This window comes from Myxocyprinus asiaticus, chromosome 31 (assembly GCF_019703515.2).
Source record: "Myxocyprinus asiaticus isolate MX2 ecotype Aquarium Trade chromosome 31, UBuf_Myxa_2, whole genome shotgun sequence".
Classification (NCBI taxonomy): domain Eukaryota; kingdom Metazoa; phylum Chordata; class Actinopteri; order Cypriniformes; family Catostomidae; genus Myxocyprinus; species Myxocyprinus asiaticus.
Genome location: NC_059374.1, coordinates 17600797 through 17625536, shown reverse-complemented (window position 1 = coordinate 17625536; position 24740 = coordinate 17600797). Strand labels below are relative to the sequence as shown.

The window sequence follows — 24740 nt, the reverse complement described above, 5'->3', positions numbered from 1 at the left end:
TAACTCTTCTTCAAATCATGCTTTATCTTTTTCTTAATTATTTATTTCATCCTGAAAAATGTTAATTACTTAACCACTCTAAAGTGTGTTTTTTTTTTTTTTTAGACCTCCAGTAAAAACACCTTTTTATTATTATTTATGTATGAAAGCACACTTTGGAATATCTGTACAATTTCATCTTAGCTTAGATTGTCTACATAGTTTACTTATAAAATAACTGTATAATAAAATGGCATATTAGGTATTAGTTATTCTTTAGCAGGAAAAATGTTTGAGTAATGGCATGATATAAATTGTCCTCTATCTGTGCTTTAGTTTGATTGTGAGGTGGCTGTCACATTATGATTTTTGTTAATAATCTTTCAGTGCTTGGCTTAAAGAGTCAACTCATGCAGTTGTGGGCAAGTTGGACCGGCGCATCACTATGGTCACTGGGTTGAATGTGCAGCCTCCTTATGCTGAATACCTCCAAGTTGTTAACTACGGCATTGGAGGACACTATGAACCTCATTTTGACCATGCCACAGTGAGTAAAGAGAATTGCTCTTTAAAACTCAAAAGTGAGAGTATGAAAGTAACAAGCACTATGTGATGTCAGATTCTTGAATTCTTTGTATGCTTTTAAATACCATCTTGATTAATATTTGATAAAAAATGTCTCATTACTATTTGCACTTTCCTCGAAAATATGACTATAAAGATAGTAAAAACAGGGTGTCATTAGTAAATGTCTCATTGAATTTTCTTTCACTATGAATTTTCCAAAACATTCAGAACATTACAGGAACATTCATAAAATCTACAGAAATTACAGTGTTTTTATTTCAGAGTAATTTTAAAAATCTTTTATATATATTATTATAATTATTATTATTATTATTTTGTTTTTTGGCAGTCTGACTCCAGCCCATTGTACAAACTAAAAACCGGAAATCGAGTGGCTACGTTCATGATATATGTAAGTGAATAATAGTTCAGCTTTTGCTTGCTTGCTTTCTTAATCCAAAGAGAACACCTTGTCATGTAGTTTGAGAGAAAGTCAATGTGTATGTTTGGAAAAATTTAGCAGCAACAGAAATGTAATTATATGTAATTTGAATATACTGCTTCATAACTTAATGACTATTTCCCTATCATCTATAGCTGAGCTCTGTGGAAGCAGGAGGATGTACAGCCTTTATTTATGCCAACTTCAGTGTTCCTGTAGTGGAGGTATAGGATACCATACATTATTCTTCTCAAGTTTCTCACTCATCCCTTGGTGTTTTTTTAAAGCCAAAATCACTTACAATATAAGTCTATGGGACCAGTATTCCAAAGGGTTTTAAAGGCAGAAATGTGAGGCTTATGTATTTGTTAAAGTTGAAGTACCAATACTTTTCTAGGTGTGGATCCACTTCTGGTTATGCATTACTGACATAATTCCTGTGACTGGAGTTTGCTTCATGTAAATAGTACCTAACAGATAATTACAGTATGTCATGCCCCTTTCTGCTATCCTTGTGTGTGTTGTGAAAAAGATACTGCCTTTAATAGCATTACATTATCATGACATTGAAGTTGAAAGATTGGATTTAACTTCAAAGTTAGCAAGCAATTTTATTATACTAGTCTCATGTTAACACAAAACATTTAAGGCTTAATATTAAATTCTATACTTTCAAAGTTATTGATTAAATATATACAAATATATACAGGTGCATCTCAATAAATTAGAATGTCGTGGAAAACTTCATTTATTTCAGTAATTCAACTCAAATTGTGAAACTCGTGTATTAAATAAATTCAATGCACACAGACTGAAGTAGTTTAAGTCTTTGGTTCATTTAATTGTGATGATTTTAGATCACATTTAACAAAAACCCACCAATTCACTATCTCAAAAAATTAGAATATGGTGACATGCCAATCAGCTAATCAACTCAAAACACCTGCAAAGGTTTCCTGAGCCTTCAAAATGGTCTCTCAGTTTGGTTCACTAGGCTACACAATCATGGGGAAGACTGCTGATCTGACAGTTGTCCAGAAGACAATCATTGACACCCTTCACAAGGAGGGTAAGCCACAAACATCCATTGCCAAAGAAGCTGGCTGTTCACAGAGTGCTGTATCCAAGCATGTTAACAGAAAGTTGAGTGGAAGGAAAAAGTGTGGAAGAAAAAGATGCACAACCAACAGAGAGAACCGCAGCCTTATGAGGATTGTCAAGCAAAATCGATTCAAGAATTTGGGTGAACTTCACAAGGAATGGACTGAGGCTGGGTCAAGGCATCAGTTGTCGTATTCCTCTTGTTAAGCCACTCCTGAACCACAGACAACATCAGAGGCGTCTTACCTGGGCTAAGGAGAAGAAGAACTGGACTGTTTCCCAGTGGTCCAAAGTCCTCTTTTCAGATGAGAGCAAGTTTTGTATTTCATTTGGAAACCAAGGTCCTAGAGTCTGGAGGAAGGGTGGAGAAGCTCATAGCCCAAGTTGCTTGAAGTCCAGTGTTAAGTTTCCACAGTTTGTGATGATTTGGGGTGCAATGTCATCTGCTGGTGTTGGTCCATTGTGTTTTTTGAAAACCAAAGTCACTGCACCCGTTTACCAAGAAATTTTGGAGCACTTCATGCTTCCTTCTGCTGACCAGCTTTTTAAAGATGCTGATTTCATTTTCCAGCAGGATTTGGCACCTGCCCACACTGCCAAAAGCACCAAAAGTTGGTTAAATGACCATGGTGTTGGTGTGCTTGACTGGCCAGCAAACTCACCAGACCTGAACCCCATAGAGAATCTATGGGGTATTGTCAAGAAGGAAAATGAGAAACAAGAGACCAAAAAATGCAGATGAGCTGAAGGCCACTGTCAAAGAAACCTGGGCTTCCATACCACCTCAGCAGTGCCACAAACTGATCACCTCCATGCCACGCCAAACTGAGGCAGTAATTAAAGCAAAAGGAGCCCCTACCAAGTATTGAGTACATATACAGTAAATGAACATACTTTCCAGAAGGCCAACAATTCACTAAAAATGTTTTTTTTATTGGTCTTATGATGTATTCTAATTTTTTGAGATAGTGAATTGGTGGGTTTTTGTTAAATGTGAGCCAAAATCATCACAATTAAAAGAACCAAAGACTTAAACTACTTCAGTCTGTGTGCATTGAATTTATTTAATACACGAGTTTCACAATTTGAGTTGAATTACTGAAATAAATGAACTTTTCCACGACATTCTAATTTATTGAGATGCACCTGTATATATATTGAACCATGCACATCAATCTTAGGGCAAAGGTCATCACGGGCGAACCGCATGGGAGAAAAAGCTCTAAATGCAGTAACAGAGGTGCGCAAGGCTTGTGCCGGTGACAAAATTCTCCTCAAAGCGCCCCTCCTTTATGTGTTCCCTCGGGAGACACAGAAGGAGAGAAATGGGAGGGAGAGGGATCGGCTTCCACTTTCTCAATGAAAGCGAGATGCGAGCGCAGCGTCTTGAGCTCCATGCTTTCTCAATGAACACAATCAGACATTACGAGCACTGCTTCAGTGTGAGCTAGGCCCAAAAATAAAAAACAGAGCTTGTGTCCATCAGATACAGGAATGGATCGCTCAGAAGGTTGAAAACACTTGCAAAATATGTGCTGTCTTTAAAAAGACGTGTTTCAGCAAGTGACTCTTTTAGTTTGCTTCAATTTGCTCATTTTGGAGTGCAGTGTAAACACACTGCAAACAAGGAAGTGCTTTCGAAGTGGTGGTGCTTTGCTGGAGCATGCAGGGAGAAGAATAGAGCTGGTTAAGGGTTTCAGAGCACAAGAGATATCTACACTTCCTTGAAAGAGGAAAATTCTGATGGTGTGTCAATGGCCCTGGTTTCTATGCCCATGATGATGTAAACATGGGGCGGAGTGTCAGGTGAAACCAGCCAATCAAACTGACATGATAGTATGGGATTTCAAGGTCACCGCCCCTGGGAGGTGCTCCATAGAATCAGCTACTGACACAGCATCCAAATTACCTATTTGTAAGGGAACTTCTGTATTTGTTGATGACGTCAGAGTGTATTTGTCAATACGTTTTCATTTACATTCTGCCTCAATCCCAGAATGCTGCTCTCTTCTGGTGGAATCTTTATAGAAATGGACAAGGAAATGGCAACACTCTTCATGCTGGCTGTCCAGTCATTGTTGGCGATAAGTGGGGTATGATTGTTGTATTATATGATTTCTTATTTATCAACCCAAAGAAAGAATTGAGCTAAAAAGTGTTTTTAGTATTTGGGTATTATAAAAAAAGAGATGAATTTCAATGAAAATCTGGCAGAAAACTATGGGAAAGGAAAAATCTTAACCTTCAATAAATTGGGAGCTTTTAATTATTAACAACTTTAAATCATTGCTAATTAATTATTTTAAATGGCAACTGCCTTATTCTTACCCTCATTGGTTACCCTAGTTTTTCTCAGTGAGTTAGATAAGCAGGGTATAACAAACACTATTATTCAAATGTACATTATTTCTGTTTATTCGGGAGAAGTGTGTTCAGTTTTGTATTTCCCCAGCTTGAGTCTGCTCAACATTGCTGTTTTTAAGTCACAATTAGTAACATGATTATGCTTTTTGTTGCTAAAAATTTTTATCCAATGTCAAGCAGGGACAAGATATTGTGGATCACAAATTTGTTATGCAGATGCACTAACAAATTAGAATTGTTGCATAATCCTCTGCTGTGGTATTGTTAGCATTTGTACCTTGTGTATGGTGTTACATGTGACTTAAGTTATAAACAAAAATGTAATTCTGATACACAACCGTGTTTTTCCCCCCAGTTGCCAATAAGTGGGTTCATGAGTATGGGCAGGAGTTCCGGCGACGTTGTAGCCTCAATCCTGAGGAGTGAAGGGAATAAAAGAAGGGTCTTGAACCACTTGGAATACAAGAATCAATCACCATAAAGGAATAACAGAGGCTAGAGGGGGAATTAAAAGCTGACAATGAAAGGCGAAAGCAGTCGAGAGCTGCCACCGGCCTTCATAGGTGATTTTAGACCCTACATGGATCATTTTCATGGAGGTCTAAAGAGCACTGGGAAAAAGAGGGACTGCCGGTGTGTGTGTGTGTGTGTGTGTGTGTGTGTGTGTGTGTGTGTGTGTGTGTGTGTGTGTGTGTGTGTGTGTGTGTGTGTTGGGGAGTCCTTTAGCAAGCAGCCCTAAAGGCAAGCTGACCTCTTGTTCCTTCTTTCCAGGTGCCCAGATATATGATGAAAATGGAAAATACAGATGTTTACATGACTGTGTAATGTTGATTTGTTTGATGTAGTTTTAGAGAACAGGTGTTCTGACAAACTATTTAAAATCCGTTCTTATAATTACAATTACAATAATTCATCCACTTGAGCATTTGTGCACGGTTTGTACACTTGTATGTGTCCTATAGTATCTTTTGACTCAGAAAACATCTGCACATGTGGCTAGGAGTTGCTTGGAACCTGCAAAGCAAACAAAATTAAAATCAGCAATAATTCATCCTGAGTCAGCCGTTTCACAATGTCAGGATGCAACTTGATGATTTTATCATTAAAAATGGCATGCAAAGTGCATTAAGATCATATCAGCCCAATCTTGGCGTCGCTACATTGGCTACCTGTTAAATTACGTATTCATTTTAAAATACATCTAACTACTTACAAAGCCTTGAATGGTCTAGCTCCACAGTACTTATGTGAGCTTCCATCACGTTCACTAAGAAGCATAATTTTGGCCTGTTAATAATACCTAGAATATCAAAATCCACAAAAGGAGGTGGATCCTTTTCCTATTTGGCTCCTAAACTATGGAAGTCTTCCTAGCTTTGTTCGTGACTCAGACACACACTCTCAGTTTAAGTCTAGACTAAAGACTCATCTTTTCAGCCAGGCATACACCTAATTTATCTATCAACTCGTAGTTAGGCTGCATTAGTTAGGTCTGCCGGAAACACATCTCATATTCTATAATCCTGTTTTAAAGTGAATTGCATCTACGCTAATAATATTCTGTTAGTTTCCCTGTCTTAACCTCGGGATATCCTGAGGCTACCAGAGCCTGCCAGATCCAGCTCTGGTCCTGCATGGTGTCCAACTCCCACTACTACGTGTTGCTGAGTGATGACAACTAACTGCAGCCTGTGCCAGCCAGATATCACTTCAGTCTACTATGATGGACTTCACAGAGGATGAACTAATGCCAGCACCAACCGTCAGACATGGGATACTTCACTGGACACTGCCTGAAACTTGGACTTACGATGGACTCCACTAGGAATGAATCTGCCACAAGCTTACAGTTGAACTGCAGCGCACCTTACTGGCCTCTGCCTGCATCACCTTGGTCAAAGGATGGACTACACTCTTAAAATGGAATACATAGGTAATAAATTAATTGCAGCCTTCATCCGCCAAATAACTATAGACAATGCATCTGTTTGCACTTCCGCAGTTAATTAAGAATGTTTGTTCTAAGACATTAGTCATTAATTTTACAGTTAATACAATATATTTTTTGTTTAAACATTGGCCCCTAAAACTTACTTAGTTTACTCATTTTAAATTTTGACATGTACTACACATAAATAACAAATATTGGCATTATATTCATGCTGTTTAGCCAGAGGGGAACTGGCCCCCACAGTGAGCCTGGTTTTCCCCAAGGTTATTTTTGTCCTTTAACCAGCATTTTATGGAGTTTTGTGTTCCTTGCCACAGTCCCCTTAAGCTTGCTCACTGGGAGTCTAATATAAATATAATTATTTTCGATTATTTATTTTAAGGCACATTTTACAATCATGTCTTTTTTTTCTTTTTTTTTTTAAACCACACTATTATGACTCGAAGACATTACATTACAGCTGTTGAAGCATCATTTTTTGTAAAGCTGCTTTGGAATGATGTGTGTTGTGAAAAGCGCTATACAAATAAAAACGACTTGACTTGATTTGGCATTATTGAATGGAATCCTAGTTATGGCCCACCAGCAAGACTGTTTTGTAGGAACTGAGTGCTGGGAGGTAGTGAGCTGACATCAGGGATATTGTGTTTGTTTATTGGCATATGAATAAGTTTAGTTCACTACTACACCCCAAGGGTATAGTATATTTTAACTATATTTTAACATTTCTTTCCAAAATTATGTAATTGTAAATTTATTTGGTTATAATTGTTTTGATAATTTATAATTTGTATTATATACAGCATTACAGTAAGTTACATACTGTGTCATGTTCATAGTACATCTATAGTAAATAAAAATGCCTGTAATTTTACACTCTGGCAAATCATGTCCACCAAACAGCAAACCTATATTTGAAAACAAATATCACTCTGTCATAGTGATGGATGAATTTTTTTTTCTAGCGCAACCTCAGGTGACAAAATCTTGTCAAAGCTGATCTTCTGTAAATGCAAAAAAATGTAGGATCAAATTTTAGTAGATGTTAATGTAGACTGAATTTTTGTTGCAATTTATGGACTGTTGTAAAACATTAAACCAGCAAGCATTTTGTGAAGAAAAGGAAAACTGGTATACTCAACCATTTTCAAATATTAATGTAGTTATAAGATATGCATGTACAATTGTGACGACGATGAGGTCGTGGCCGGGCCGTGATTGAGCACGGCCGGCGCTGAATCAGCTGATCAGCGGGAGTGTGAGATAAAGGGCAGCCGGAGATGCCAATTAGAGAGAGAGAGAGACGCATGCCGCCGTGATGCATGTGTGCCTGTGTTTGTTCCACTGTAACAGTTCAAGGATGGGCAAGGAGGAGGCGGGAACTGGCTGAACAGTAAACGTAAAGTTTTAATGTCAAACTTAACTTAAAACAAACACAGACACTCATGCAACGTGGCCACGTGTGTCTCTCTCTCTCGAACCGGTGTCTCCGACTGCCCTTTATCTCGCTCTCCCACTGATCAGCTGATTCAGCGCCGGCAAAGCTCCATCACAGCCCGGCCATGCCCTCCTCCTCGTCACAACAGTATAATAGAGGAAATCCATAATTCCTTGGGGGAAAATACATAAGTTATATAATCTCTCTCCTTGATTCTGTTTTGTACTGATTTAACTCGACTTGACTATTAGCAGGATGATTTGCTTGAGGTGAACCACTGACTTGACTTGTTTTGCTTGACTGTATGCAGTGCATACTTGACACTTGACTGGACTTCAAGGTATGGACTTCTATGCACATGGGTGACTTGCTCCCACCTCTGGAGATTCCCCATTAAGCTACCCAGAGTTACATGCCTTGCTTTCTGAAACTCTCCAGTTTTTGTTGTCGTTATTGTAATTGTGATTATAAAATAAATTATATATTTTATATAATAAAGCAGCTTTTATCTTCTGTCTTTCGCTACTGAGTTGGTAAGTGGCAAACAGAACCACTAACATCTTTTTTTTTTTTATCCGCTGTTGAGTAACAGATATCATTTACTTTAGATAAAGCTCTTGGCCAGAAACCTGTTTGAATAATTTACTTCACCTTGTGTTCCAAAGCAGTTCCTTAATTTGTGTTCCCTTTTGAATCAGTTCACTCGAGTGTCCTTCTACACAACCTTGTTGAAACCCTTATACAGTCATGCCAATCCTCTGATTGGCAATGGTGTCTGAGCCCCGCCCCTGTAGGCGTGCAGTCGGCCTATATAAGCGGGTGCTCAGTCACCATTTCTTCAGAATTTTTTTCCTTCAAGACTGCGAAGTTCGTCTTCATCTTGGAACCCTCTCTGCTTCGCCATCGAGATGCACTTACAGAGGACAGACCTTCTCGGCAAGACACGAACAGGACAACTTGTCGCCTGCGCTCAGCGCCTGCACCAAGAGACTTACCACTCCCCTGTGTGTTCCGGTGAATAGTTCTCCACATCGCTGTCAAAGACGCTTTCGGTGAACGGGTTCTTCACTTCAGACGCTCGTTGTTGATCAACGCGACGCTTCAGCAAAACTCCTAACTGCTTCTCACAGCGCTCCGGCTGGAGATACTTATCCTTTGCACGATTCAAGCATCTCAGATCTAGAATGGGCGGAAGCTCAGTGTGACAATAGATCACATAGACAATAGTTTGTGTCAATAGATCTGTATGTACAATATTAACTAAAGAGCCGCTTGCATGATATGTGTCTTTTTAAAGATGTTGTTCCAAAAGTGTTCCCTTTGCGAACGGCACGTCCCGACGCCTGATGTGCCCACGCACAAGCAGCTCTCATGGAGACAGACTGCCCTCAATGCGAGGGCATGAATCTCTGGACATTACGCTCTAGGATTTACATCGTTCTGAGGGAAGAACACTCACGTATCATACTCCCAACACATTATGCTCAACCGCTTTCCTATAGTGAGCGAATCAATAAGCCCACTGTCCCGCTTCGCGAATCCATGGCGAGCCCTCACAGGCTTGTCAGACTGAGTGTTAAAAACAGTCAAGCATGGTTGTATGATTCAGTTTGTACGCTGGCCACCTCGCTTCACCGGCATTTTGCAATCCTCGCAAAAAACGTGATAGAGACTGTCCCAGACTGTGACTCACACACAGCGGGGTTTACAGCAGTTATTTTCTCGTTCTGAAGAAAGACGATGAGCTTCCGCCCATTCTAGATCTGAGATGCTTGAATCGTGCACTCCTGAAGCACCCATTCAAAATATTAACTCGGAAACAGATCTTAACGCACATCCGTCCTCAGGACTGGTTTGTGTCAATAGATCTGAAAGACGCATACTTTCATGTACTAATTGCACCATGTCACAGGCAGTTTTTGAGATTTGCGTTTGAGGGAACTGCATATCAATTCAAAGTCCTTCCTTTTGGTGTGTCTCTGGCTCCCTGCACATTCACGAAATGTACCAATGTGGCGCTCTCCCCAATGAAAATGAATGGTGTGCGTGTTTTGAATTACCTCGACGATTGGTTATTACTAGCCCAATCAGAGGCACTACTGAACGAACACAGAGACTTGCTGCTTTGCCATCTGAAAGATCTGGGTCTAAATGTCAACTAGGCGAAAAGCACATTTTTTCCCAGCAGGCAAATATCCTTTTTAGGAGTTCGTCTTGACTCCGTGAGCATGCGCCTCACGAATGAGTGCATACAGATCATTCTTTGGAGTCAGTCTCAGTTAAAACTGGGGAAAACATTGCCACTGAAGCATTCTCTGAAATGACTGGGTTTTATGGTGGCAACATCTGGCATCATACCGTTAGGTCTGTTACACATAAGACCTCTTCAGTACTGGCTCAAGCGACACATTCCACATCGCACCTATAGCCTCGGGCGCATGCGCATCACAGTGATTCGCCACTGCTATAGCACCATGGACAATGCAGGCCTTCTACCAACAGGGTGTTATGCTTGGTCAAATTTTCAGCAGAAAAGTGGTGACCACAGATGCATCCAACACAGGTTGGGGCATGGTGTGCAATGGACACCCGTATTTCGGCACCTGGACAGGTGCGAAACGGCGTGGCACATCAACCTTTCTGATTCGTTCGTACAACACAACAGTAGTGGCATACATAAATCACCAGGTCTTAAATGCATAAATGCCATACTCCGATCGCCACAATTAATGAGCATGACACAACGCCTCCTCCAATGGAGTGGGCGTCATCTCCTCTCATTGCGTGCGACACATGTCCTGGGCCGTCTGATTTTCAGAGTGGCTATTGTCACACCAGGGAGCATTACTAGGGGAATGGAGACTTCATCCTCAGACAGTGATGAGGATTTGGGAAATATTCTGCAAAGCGGAAGTCTATCTATTCGCCTCCATGGAGAATGCCTACTGTCCACTTTGGTACACTATGTCCCATGCCCCACTGGGCGTGGACGCGCTGGCTCACAAATGGCCGGCAAAATGCAAGTATACGTTTTGGTGCACCTCCTTCATTCTGTTATCAGCAAAGTCTGAGTGGACATGGAAACAGTTCTGTTAATTGTGCCGAAATGGCCTGATCAGTTCTGGTTTCCGGAGATGATAGAAATATTAGACATGGGGTCGGCAACCTATGGCACACGTGCCAGCATTGGCGTGCGGTGGGGTAATCACTGGCACGCCAGCAGCAGCGAGAGAGGAGTAGACTGTTTTATTTAGATGAAATTCCGCACCTGCATTCCAATCTACATCTTGATGTAATCATTCCTCATGATCACACAGCATGTTTTCATGAGCTGAATGGGAGACTGAACAAAAAGTTAAAATGTGATCAGACAGCATTATACCCAACAGACTCGTGCAGCACGGACAAGCCATTCGCGCATCACGAGCTGGCAGCCTTCAGGTTCGGTTAATCACGCGGTTAAACTCGCCTGCTTTGCTTCAGTCACGCTGCGCGTATGACAGCCTACATAACGCGTTTCATTCATTTCTTTCTGTTTTCAGAACAACACGTGATGTAACAAGGAAAACATCACTATTAATCCTTGAGATTTCCAACCCAGCATCAGGTACACCCTCCTTAAATCATGGTCACACTCAAAATTACATTAATCGATTAAAAGAGAAAACATAAAAATCTGAGTCTTATCAAAATATAAATTAAACCTGGAAATAAAGTTTTAGGATTCTGTAGGTTTGATTCGCCGAAAATGGCTAAATAGTTGATCAGTTTATAATGCATGAATGGCTTGCATGCACAGCATGAGTCTCGTCACACTTGAATAGTGTTTAGTCTCCGATTCAGCTGATGAAAACGCTGCGTGATCATCAGGAAGGATTATGTCAAGCTGTAGATTGGAATGCAGGTGCGAAAAACTTCACTCTCACTGTTGCTTGCATGCTAGTAATTACCCCTCTGTGTGATTTTGAAAATGTAGTATGACATAACATAAGGAATATTTAAGATTGCACAAAATTTCATGATCAGTAATCAAATAAGCAAATTTGTGACATTAACTGTAACTCATTTAGTATAAAAGGACAGGTTTTCTTTCATTAAAGCATTGTGAAGATTCACAGGCAGGATCATGATTATATCATAATCATCGGGTTTTCACTCAAACTGTTATGCTGATAATATCATTTGTAATAATAATAATAATAATAATAAACTATTAAATTAGAAAAATGCAAAATAGAAGCATTTTCACAAGTGGACTCAAACTTCGGAAAATCACATACATGCACATATATATACAGCTCTGGAAAAATTAAGCGACTACTCCAAATGCTTCTTAAATCAGTAACTCTACACAGGGGCGGACTGTCCATAGGGAGAACCGGAACTTTTCCCGGTGGGCCGGCTGAGAAACAAGGCTGAAGAGGGCCGCAAAACGGCGCCGCGATATGCGATATTCCATTCCAGTGTCTGATGAATTCCTGCTTGAATCTTTGTGCCAGGAGTGGCATAAAGTCAGCAATGTGAGACTGGTGGAAAGCGTACAAAGACACATGAAAACTGGGATTGAAAATCAGGGTTATTCCAGCAAATACTGATTTCTGAACTCTTCCTAAATTAAAACATTAATATTGTGTTGTTTAAAAATTAATATGAACTTGTTTTCTTTGCATTATTTGAGGTCTGAAAACACCATCTTTTTTGTTATTTTGATCAGTTGTCATTTTCTGCAAATAAATGCTCTAAATGACAATATTTGTATTTGGAATTTTGGAGAAATGTTGTCAGTAGTTTATAGAATAAAACAAAAAAATTAGGGGGGACGTCGGCACAGCCATTAACTAGGAAAATAAAAAATGGCACTCCGTGTCAAAAAGGTTGCCGACCCCTGTATTAGATGGCCCTCCATGGGAAATACCACTGAGGTGAGACCTTCATGATTTGGCATCCCCAGCCAGAGCTGTGGAACCTACATGTGTGGACCCTGAACGGAGCACATCGGATGAACCAGAATTGGCTCAGTCGGTGATGAACACTATTTTACAGGCTAGAGCACCGTCCACAAGACGCCTCTATACACTTAATTGGCATGTGTTTGCAAATTGGTGCTCTTCACATAGTAAAAACCTAGTGAATTGCCACATAGCTGAGATTTTGACATTCCTTCAAGAGCGACTGGATGGTGGATTTACCCTGTCAACACTCAAGGTTTATGTAGTGACTATCTCAGCATACATGCCCTGGAGGCTGGCTCTTAGATAGGCAAACATAATCTAGTCATAAAAATTCCTTAGGGGAGCGAGGCGCTTGAACCCCCCTCGCCCTGCTATGGTGCCGACTTGGAACTTAAATCTGGTGCTGAAAGCACTCACAAACTCCCTGTTCGAGCCATTGGAATCTATTGAGCTGCGGGTGCTTTCCTTAAAAAATGCACTACTATTGGATTTGGCCTCATTTAAAAGAGTGGGTGACATGCTGCCGGTGTTGACTGACAGCTCATGCCTGGAGTTTGGTCCAGATCTGTCAAAAGCCACCATTAAACCTAGAAAAGGCTACGTACCTAAAGTTTCATCAATGCCCTTCAAGCCTTTTTTTCTCCACCGTTTAATTCGGATGAAGAGCAATCTGTGCATATGTTATGCACGGTGTGGACATTGCATACATATGTCGAGCGCACCCGTCAGTTTAGGCTGTCAGATCAGCTCTTTATTTGTTATGATGGACACACAAAATTAATGTCCGTCTCCAAACAAAGGCTCTCTCACTAGATCATTGATGCGATCGCCCTCACTTACGAATCGGGGATTACGATTTGCCCTATTGGTGTCAAAGCGCATTCAACCAGAGGCATGGCCTCGTCATGGGCGTGGCCAAAGGTGTGTCCTTACAGGACATATGTTTGGCAGCAGGATGGTCCTCACAAAATATGTTTGTGAGATTTTATAACCTGGATGTGGCATCCATCTCCTCAAAAGTCCTCTCTGTATAGCGCACTTCTTACAATCAAGTGGGTGAGACCAAGCCCTTATTATGAGTGGGCTACCGACTATAATCAACACAGCCACCTAATACATGCTGTTGAACTGCCCCTTTAAAAGTCATAAACACTCCCATAAGAAATAAAACCTACTTTTCCAACCATCTTGTGAGAGGGTTAATAACCATACTGTGTATACCTATATGGTTCATATAAATTTCAGACTACATTAAATTCAATCTGCCGTCCGCCACGTAAGACTATTCATATACACTTAAATATGACTTATAAGTCATCGGCCTGTGGCCTGTGACTCCTTATGAATATCTCTATTTAGTGTTATAACTCTGGGATTGTGATGTCACAGTGCAGGGTGATAGGAAATCATTCCCCATAGTGCTTACAGCAATGTCGAGTGAACTGAATCAAAAGGGAACATCTCCAGTTACACATGTAACCTCGGTTCCCTGAGATGCAGGGAATGAGACATTGCGACTACTTCTACAGAGTTTCATAATACAAGTGACTCACTTTTGTCCCTCAGTCAGAAAATTCTGAAGAAATGGTGACTGAGCGCCCACTTATATAGGAAAACCGTGCACCTAAAGGGGCAGAGCTCAGATAATCAGTTGTCATAATCATAATCAAGTTGTAAGAAAAGCTGCTTTTACTTTCATGTTGATTCTATTCAGAAAAACATAACCTTGGGAGAAACCAGGCTCAATGTGGGGGCCAGTTCCCCTCTGGCTAAACAGCATGCATATAATGGCAATAATAATTGTCTATTTATTTACGACATGATTCATTAATCAAAACTAAATTTTTGGGGGCACTGAGTAGGCATAATTTCATAAATGTTTAGTAAACAGGAGATCCTATGAAAAAATGCACAGGGCAAGCTTTGTGGACTTCTAGATTGCAAAATAAGGCCATTCAAAGGTTGTGGCAGAGATGTTCACAAGTCTTTCATCTGAAGTCCGAGTGAAGTCTGAAGTCTTTAAGCTTGAGTCCAAGTCAAGTCTGAAGTCTTTAACGTTGTAGTCTGAGTCAAGTCTCAAGTCTTGTCACGAGTCCGAGTTGAGTTTCAAATCTTTCACGCTTAAAAAAATAAATATAAATGCTCTACTTAAAAATCACATTTACAAAATTACATTATATAGTCAAAATGTATGATCTTTGGAAAATCTGGGATACTAATAGGGTTCTTCCTGAACTTGTTAAATTTTATTTCATTTATTACATTTTATTTTGTGATCTCACAGGCTTAATTAACTTAACCTGTACTGTTTTTAGTAATAAAGGTGCTGCAGTTTTTCTCACGGTTAGTTCAACAAGGCTCAGCATGAGCACACACGCAATGCAATATGACATATGCAATGCAATGTAATGCAAAATCATTAAATGGTTTGGTTGCCCACACAGAGAGCGAGATGATAATATTCAGTCAAGGGCAGAAACTGATGTGGCAGGGACCTCAGCAAACAGCATTCAATAAGAGAAGGCTGGTCAATCTAAGGTAAGGCCATCTGATATTGACACAGAATTACCCGCAGACATTCAGACAGAGAATGTATCTTTGATACATCTTTGATAATATCTTTGATAGAAGCTGTGAGTTCTGAACATGGTACTAATGCTGATGATAAAGTTGAGAATAGCGGTAATAGCGAAGGTTCTGCAGGTGAACAGTATAAAAGTAGAAATTTTGAGAATGTGGAGCCATGCACCAGGAATGCTAATCAAGTGGAGTGTATTGTGAGTAAATTTGCTCAGGAGAGGAACAAGTAAGAGCTGTGCTCTGGCAACATGAGTAATGAGGGCTTTGAGATGGATGATACTTTGTCAGATGAGACTGCTTCTCTTCTTGATATTGAGTCCTCTTCACAAGGGGACTCAGTGAGTGGATTTTCTCAGGGAATTTCTCAAATTCTTTTTGATCTTCTGAGCGAAAAGAAACTGCTTCACCTGAAGAAAAACACAACCACTTTAAGAAAATGGAAAAAAGTGGAAAAAGACAAAACAAAAAAGTTTCTATACGATTAGCCAAACTATGCATCACGTGGTGTCTTTTTCTTTAATGCTGGTATGGTTTCATTTTTTGGTTTCCCTCTTAATTATTTACATGGGAGATATAAGTGTGGGCTCACTTAACATCAGTGGTGGGAAGGATAGATGCAAGCTTGCCTCAGTCACTAAAATAATACAGCAAAAGAATTTACACATTTTTCTGTAGGAAACGCATACTGATGTAAATAATGAGCTAGAGTGGGGAATGTGGTGGAAAGGGCAATATGTTTTAAGTCATGGAACAAATTTGAGTGCAGGAGTGGCGATTTTTTTTATTTTTTTTTTATTTTTTATTATTTTTTATTATTTTTTTTTCTCTCTCTCTCCAGAAATGGGTGTTACCATTTTAAATACTGAGGAACCAATAAAAGGTCGCCTTATAGTAGCAAAAGTTGATATTGATGGGACTATTTTTATGCTTTAAATGTTTATTTAACAAATATAGGGCATGAGAGAGTTAGGTTTTTTAATGTTTTAAGTGATAAATTAAGACAAGTTTCTTTTGATGGCATTGTTATAGGAGGAGATTGGAATTGTACAGAAGAATTTGCCATTGATCATACTACTGAGGAACCTCACATGCAGTCTGCTATTTATTTATCAAAATTAATGAGAGCGACTGAACTTTTAGACATGTGGAGGATTAAAAACCCAAGAATAAGACAATATACCTGTAAGCGCTGCTAGTTTGGACAGATTTGATGTGTTTATGCATTTTAATAGTCGAATCATTGATTGTTCTATTACTCCATTGGGTTTCACTGATCACCACTTAGTTTCTCTGACAATGAACATGTCTCAATGTTCAAAAAAGTCTCCTTATTGGCACTTCAACATCAAGTTGCTTCAAGATGATACTTTTTGAAAACTCTTTGAGACTTTCTGGCAATATTGGAAATTAAGAAAAGGAACTTTTGTAAATCTAAGACAGTTGTGGGAGATTGGGAAGACACACATTACATTTTTTGTAAGCAGCTTACTGCTAATTCTTCCAGTATTTCTTCCATAGAGGCTGAATTTCTTAGCAGAAAAGATTCTGGTTTGAGTAATAATATGCAACAGAAGAAGAAAGAGCTGGGGATTTTTTTTTTTTTTTAATGAGAGAGTAAAGGGGGCTTTAATTAGACCTTGTTTTATGGCTACTGCAGATATGGATGCTCCAAGTACTTTCTTTTTAAATTTGGAATGCTCAGTGGCACAACGAAAACAGATAGTGTGTTTCCGACTTCCAAATGGGAAGGTGACCACTAACATCATAGAAATGCGCCGTCATACAATGGACTTTTATATTGTCTTTACAACGCAGAAACTTGTGTTCTTGACTGTGCTACACAGCTCTTTCAGGATCTTCCTTGGCTAGATGCTGACTCTAGAACTGCCCTGGAAACTGAGTTGTCTTTTCAGGAACTCACTATTGCGGTTGGACAGCTTGGTTCGGGACTGGTATTGATGGATTGCCATCTGAATTTTACAAATATTTGTGGAACTGTATTGGAAGGGACTTATGTGGTAGTTTGTGAATGCTATCATGATGGATATCTGCCTGTGTTATGTCGGCGTGCTGTGTTATCAGTATTACCAAAGAAGGGGGAATCTGTCTCTTTTAAAGGATTGAAGACCTGTTGCTTTATTGACTACTGAATACAAAGTTTATCGAAATGTCTTGCCAATAGGCTTAAAAAATATCTTCATTCGGTAGTCCAAAAGGATCAAACATACTGTTTCCCTGAAAGGACAATAAAGGATCATTTGTTTTTAATACGGGATATCTTGGACATCTGCAAGGTTTTTGACATGAAAGTTGGTCTAATATCCTTAGATCAAGAAAAAGCTTTTGATCGGGTTGATCATGATTATATTTTTAATGTATTGAAAGCATTTGGTTTCAGTGAACGGTTTGAAAAATGGGTGAAATTGCTGAATACTGATGAGTCATGTTTTGTAAGAGTTGGGGGTGGGTTGAGTAGGCCAATTTCAGTCACAAGGGGTATAAGGCAGGGTTTTCCTTTATCAGGATAACTGTACACTATCGCTATTGAACAGTTACTTTTTAAGATACGCAAGACTTCAGCTGGTTTCATTATACCTGGTCCCTCTCAGAGTTCAAGGATTACCCATACCGCTTATGCTGACGATGTGACAATTTTTGTTAATAATGGTCAGGACATTAAAGCTTTGTCTGAAGCACTTTGTCTATATATGAGAGCCTCATCAGCTAAAGTCAATTGGGATAAAAGCGAGGCTTTCTGGGCAGGTCAAAGACATCTAGAGAATTTACCACAGCTGCCCAGGAATCTTAGTTGGGGTAGCGAAGGGTTAAAAATTTTAGGCATTTATTTTGGCTCTAATGATTTTCAAAAGATAAATTGGGAAGGGGTGGTGGAGAGAGTGTGCATCTGATTGTCTAGATGGAAATTGTTGCTACCCCAGTTGTCCTACAGGGGGAGAGTTTTGGTTGCCAATAATTTGGTTGCCTCGGCTCTGTGGCACAAATTCAGTGTACTACAGCCACCTGCAGGACTTGTGTAAGAAATCCAAAGAAAACTGGTGTCTTTTTTTTTTTTTTTTTTTTTTTTTGCCAGGACAACAATGGATCATATCATTTGCTCTGTATCTTCTGGTACAAGAAGGGGGACTGGGAGTGGTAGATATCAGGTCCAGAGTATTGGCTTTTTGAGTGCAAGCTGCTCAAAGACTGCTTTACAATAGAGACTTTGCCTGGTTTGATACTGCAACAGTCCTTTTAAGAAGAGCAGGTGGAATTTGGCTGGATAGGCATTTTTTCTCATGTAGTTGAGAGAAACCGAGTTGCTAGATCTCACTCCATACTACAGATCTGTTCTGGAGGCTTGGGAGATGTTTGACATATCAAGATCAACAGATACATCTGCTGGGATTTGGTTGTTGGAGGAACCACTGTTTTTTAACAAGTTTCTCTCCTCAAAACTTTTATCCTCTGAGTATTTGCGCTCACGTTTACTAGATGCTGGATACGTTAAATTGGGACATCTTTTAAGCAATAACTTGGAATCTTTTGGGGAAAGAACTGGGGTAAGATCAACTAGGGTATTAAAAAACATTTTTTTACAGAGGTACTTGGACATTTAGAAGTGGAACATCGATCATTTTTGGACACTCCAGATGTAATTAATGAGTGGAGAGAGGGTTGTGACTACTCTCCTCCACTGAAAGTATCTGCTTGTGATGAGGAGGAGGGCATGGCCGGGCCATAATGATGGATGCCCGGCACTGAATCAGCCCAATCAGCCGGGAGAGGGATAAAGAGGAGCCGGGGACGCCAGTTAGAGAGAGAGAGAGAGATGCACGTGGCTGTTATGTTTAAGTTCAGTTATGTAATTAAAGTTACAGTTGTGCTCAAAAGTTTGCATACCCTTGGAGAATTAGTAATATATGTACCATTTTTAAAGAAAACATGAAAACATTTATTTCTTATGGGATTCATATTCAACTGTAGGTTATAACAGAATGGCACAATCATAGAACAAAATATGGCAACAATGAAAAAAATGAAATGACCCCTGTTCAAAAGTCTGCATACCCTTAGTTCTTAATACTGTGTATTGCCCCCTTTAGCATCAATGACGGCGTGCAGTCTTTTGTAATAGTTGTCTATGAGGCCCCAAATTCTTGCAGGTGGTATAGCTGCCCATTCGTCTTGGCAAAATGCCTCCAGGTCATGCGAAGTCTTTGGTCGTCTTGCATGAACCACACATTTGAGATCTCCCCAGAGTGGCTCGATGATATTAACGTCAGGAGACTGTGATGGCCACTCCAGAACCTTCACTTTTTCTGCTGTAACCACAGGAGGGTCAACTTGGCCTTGTGCTTAGGGTCATTGTCATGCTGGAATGTCCAAGAGCGTCCCATGCGCAGCTTTCGTGCAGAAGAATGCAAATTGTCTGCCAGTATTTTCTGATAACATGCTGCATTCATCTTGCCATCAATTTTCACAAGATTCCCCGTGCCTTTAGAGCTCACACACCCCCAAAACATCAGTGAGCCACCACCATGCTTCACAGTGGGGATGGTATTCTTTTCACTATAGGCCTTATTGACCCCTTTCCAAATATAGCGCTTATGGTTGTGACCATAAAGCTCTATTTTGGTCTCATCACTCCAAATTACAGTGTGCCAGAAGCTGTGAGGCGTGTCAAGGTATTGTCGGGCATATTGTAACCAGGCTTTTTTGTGGCATTGGCACAGTAAAGGCTTCTTTCTGGTAACTCGACCATGCAGCTCATTTTTGTTCAAGTATTGTCGTATTGTGCTCCTTGAAACAACCACACCGTCTTTTTCCAGAGCAGCCTGTATTTCTCCTGAGGTTACCTGTGGGTTTTTCTTTGTATCCCGAACAGTTCTTCTGGCAGTTGTGGCTGAAATCTTTCTTGGTCTACCTGACCTTGGCTTGGTATCGAGATCCCCGAATTTTCCACTTCTTAATAAGTGATTGAACAGTACTGACTGGTATTTTCAAGGCTTTGGATATCTTTTTATATCCTTTTCCATCTTTATATAGTTCCATTACCTTGTAACGCAGGATCTTTTGACAGTTCTTTTCTGCTCCCCATGACTCAGTATCTAGCCTGCACAGTGCATCCATGTGAGAGCTAACAAACTCTTTGACTATTTATACACAGGCACTAATTGCAATTTAAAAAGCCACAAGTGTGGGAAATTAACCTTTAATTGCCATTTAAACCTGTGTGTGTCACCTTGTGTGTCTGTAACAAGGCCAAACATTCAAGGATATATAAACTTTTGATCAGGGCCATTTGGGTGATTTCTGTTATCATTATGATTTAAAAAGGAGCCAAACAACTATGTGATGATAAATGGCTTCATATGATCACTATCCTTAAATAAAAGACAGTTTTTTGCATGATCAGTCATATTTTCAAAATCAATGCCAAAATTTCACAATTTCTTCCAGGGTATGCAAACTTTTGAGCACAACTGTATGTTGACTGTTCTGCCGGTTCCCGCCACCTCTTTGCTCATCTTTTACCTGTTACACTGCTGCTGTGGGGGAATGGCAGGAGGAGGAGAGGTGTTTGTTGTCTTACAATACACCACTTCTTGATGACTTTGAATCTGCTGGGAAGAAGTCTTTCTACATCACATGTGTGAAAGTGTCCAATGCAAGTCTACTGACTGGAGTCCCTTCAACCAGGTGGACAGATAATTTTGGAACTGATTCTTCCCCTAAAGGCTGCTGGCATGTTCTGTACAAATGTCCCATTGACAAGCGGACAGGTGACGTCCAGTGGAGGATTGTACATGGAGCTATAGCCACAAACAGGCATGTGGTGCACCTCGATACTATTTATAATCTATTTTTCACCTTTTTGTGGAATGTTGACATCTGGACAATCTTTTTAGCTTATTAAGTCAGTGGTTTTTATCTTTGGGTGTAGAATTTTCTTTAAAGTTGTTTATTTTTGGGCCAAAATATTTACTAAGTTAGCCATATGGAAATCAAGAAAAAACAAAAAGTCACTAGCCATTCAGATTTTTCAATTCTTTGAACAAGAATGATATGAGTTCAGCAGGACACAGGCCTAATGATTTCAGTCACCTTTAGAATATCTGAAGGCAAACATAACCAGTTAGAACAGGAGTGGGACAGAACACGAGGAAAACTTTGTCAATTATTTGTCTATTTGTCCATGGAAGTCCAGATTTTAACCCCTTTAACCAATCTAAATTGTACTTGCCTTCATGAAAGTTTACCATTGTTTATTCTTTTTTTTTTTTTTAACAGTGGCATTTGTAACAAGACCATAAGCACAGGTCAGACCATAGATTGCTCCACATTACTGTGGTTAGGCTAACGTAGATAGTCTTTCTAAAAAAATAAAATAAACAGTATTTGTTATGAAAAACTAATAGCGTAAACATGTTTAGAAACCTTTATCTACAACTTTCACAGTAAATAATTCCATTGAGTACAAAAGGAGATGTTAAGTAGATTAAACTCAGTCACCATTCACTTCCATTGCACCTTTTTCCATAAGTAGAACAATTCATTAATCATTTTAACAATCATGGAAGAAAGTTCTATGGGTTTGGAAAAAGATAAAGGTGAGTGAATGATGACAATAATTATTATTAATAAAAATGAAGTCTTATATATTTTTCAAATAGAAGATTCACAGAAGAATTCAAATAGGTGACATTCGTTTTGTGGTCTCCGCTGGCCGCCGCAATATCGATTGAAACTTGACTGAATCACGCAAGTTTTGCTCTGCGCTGTGATTGTCCCAGAGCTCTGGCTCTGGCTCTGTCTCTGTCTCTGGATTTCTGTGGCTCAGCTGGTAAAAGCACCTGTCCTGTTAGCAGGAAATTCTGGGTTCAAATCCCACTGGTGTCTGTCTGGCAGTAATTGTGCTTTCTGGCTTCTCCTGAGGACAAGAGGTCCAGAGAGTGCTTGAGCTTTTGGACTTGTGTTCAGTTCCAAAGAGATGCAAGGACATTGCTTTTCTTGCCACAGAGTGTGTAAGCTCAATGTTGGAGGTGTGAAAAAGTGTACAGGGTGAGCTCTGTGGCACAATGGGTAGTGCATTGGATTTCTAGATTGCAAAATGAGTCCATTCAAAGGTTGTGGGTTCAAGTCCCACCAGAGTCTGAGCTTTTATCATTTTGCTAAGCATGCTTTTCAGCTATCACAAAGGCTATCTGACCACTGACACTCAGTTCTCAAAAAAACTCTGTGCTCTCAATGGCTTGTTTCACTATCCAATGAACTCTCTTCTGGATGTTTTGTTCCTCTGAGTGGCACTTCCATGCAGGTTGAGTAGAGGGAGGTGCTGTGGCTTATTTGGTTATAGTACCTGTCTAGTAAACAGGAGACCCTGGGTTTGAATCTCAGCAGTGCCTTTGGAGTGTTATGTTTACCTCAACAATGTGCACATCATGAAATATGTGCTTTTCCAAGCATGGAGAAGAATTGGAAACCCAGGACAACATGCTGCACTGATGAAAGGTTACAGCCTCATTCCAATTTAGCTGGAGTCACCAATTCACACACACCAGTAAAAGAGTGCGTACACACAGTCAAGAGTGTCCAGATGGTGCGCACATATTTACGCCAAGTTTATTTTTTATAAATCACGATATGTTCGTGGGAAATTGCTTACTCACATTTTAATGCCCATTTTGTGCGTACACAATGTTTATACATCAGGCCCCAGGAGTCAAAGTTGAAGTTTCAATAAACAGAGAGTTTACTGAAGATAAAGTTCTTTACATTTCCAAAGGCAAAGACAGAATAAAATGAGTTGAGGCTCTAACCTCGAACTAACTTGGATTACAGAAACAACCATAAGTATAGGCATATGCAAATGAACTGATGTCATCTTTACAGGCTTACAGGCTTCAATGTTAACCATGCAGATATTTACAGAAACTATCCAAATATGGTGAACTGTTGATTTCCGCAGATGTTATTTAGAAAAATAACATTGATTAGCAGGATTTTTCTTCTTTTAGACCTTGGGCCAGAGGGTGACTGATCATTTCACCCGATCACTCCAACAGTTCCTGTAATTGATTTAGATAAACACTATAGGAGAGAATAGACTGTAGGAGAGATTGAGAAATACAAATAAGGAAAAAGAAAATACTGCATCTTAAGAGAAAGAAGAGACAGCATCTTCTTAGTGTTGAATGTCATTGAGACCCAGGCTGAATGTTATTTTTTCTGCTAGAACAAAACATTGATAACATACAGCTCCCACGTACACACTTTTAGGACCTGAATATTTCTAGATGAAAGGGTACAGAAGGTTTATTCTTTACCAAAACACTTAAATACAATAAAACTATTGCTTAATTTTGATCTATGATCAATTTAATTAATTACAACTCACATGTACCTGTATATCTGTTCTCTGGGAGCCGGGATAAATGAGTAGGCACTGTTTCCTGCATTCCTAATGTAACTCAGACCCTCAGTCACAGCTCAGAGGACAAATACACAAATGACCTGTACTATTCATAAATTATAACATAACCTGAATAAACGCACATGATTAAAAACACTTCGATTACTTTTTGATTATAGCGATTGTTAGTGATTGTATTCAACTCATCAATAGGCAAAATAGACAGGAGTGAAGAGACACTTGTAATAGTGACACAAGGTACTTGGAGAGGTAACAGTGTTTTTTGTGCACATCATGAAATGTGTGCTTTTCCAAGCATGGAGAAGAACTGGAAACCCAGGGCAGTGTGCTGCACTGATGAAGGGTTACAGCCTCATCCAACTGACCCTTTGCTAAGCCCCTCCTTAAAAGCATGTCTGGCCAATTCTGTCTTAGCAACTGTGGCCATCTGCCTTTTCTCTCACAAGTCAAGTCATTTTTATTTGTATAGTGCCTTTCACAACACACATTGTTACAAAGCAGCTTTACAGAAGATCAGGCATTAACAGAAGATAAAACTATAATGTCTATAATGTCTTAGACTCATCATTGTGTAGTTTGATAAAATACGATTGTGTATTGTACTTAAAAATAAGTAATTAAATAATAATTGTATTTATAACCCCAGTGAGCAAGCTGAAGGCGACTGTTGCAAGGAACAAAAAACTTCATAAGATGTTGGTTATTGGAGAAAAATAACCTTGGGAGAAACCAGGCTCACTGTGGGGGCCAGTTCCCCTCTGGCTAACATCGTGAATATAATGCCAATATTACTTATGTATAGTGCAAGTCATGGTTTAAAATTATTAAACTAAGTAAGTGTTAAGGGTCAGTGTTTAAACAAAGATTTTGTATGAACTAAGATTAATGACTAATGTCTTTGAAGTCCATCCTGGAGTAACTGCAGAAGTTCA

General features: G+C 39.6%; 1 protein-coding gene, 1 non-coding gene and 1 pseudogene across 4 annotated transcripts in view; 2 read left to right on the top strand and 1 right to left on the bottom strand.

The window, feature by feature from the left end:
- p4ha3 (prolyl 4-hydroxylase, alpha polypeptide III) overlaps positions 1-24740 on the top strand; it is a 51630-nt gene that overhangs the window by 11092 nt on the left and 15798 nt on the right. The window contains exons 9-14 of one of the 3 annotated variants that reach the window (XR_007894168.1): positions 367-526; positions 896-958; positions 1144-1212; positions 4086-4182; positions 4809-6386; positions 15239-15332. Coding sequence is in view for 1 of the 3 variants with exons in the window: in XM_051665987.1 (XP_051521947.1) it covers positions 367-526; positions 896-958; positions 1144-1212; positions 4086-4182; positions 4809-4879 (460 nt within the window). In the remaining 2 variants the exon portion in view is untranslated. Of the gene's footprint in view, positions 1-366; positions 527-895; positions 959-1143; positions 1213-4085; positions 4183-4808; positions 8252-15238; positions 15333-24740 lie in introns of those variants that run through there. The other 2 variants (XR_007894169.1, XM_051665987.1) reach the window with 2 other exon arrangements.
- The window catches only part of LOC127422119 (atypical kinase COQ8B, mitochondrial-like), a 57584-nt pseudogene continuing 41677 nt past the window's right edge, over positions 8834-24740 (bottom strand).
- Positions 22440-22529, top strand: trnar-ucu (transfer RNA arginine (anticodon UCU)). The gene is given in 2 exon segments: positions 22440-22476; positions 22494-22529. It is a non-coding gene; the product is annotated as a tRNA-Arg (tRNA).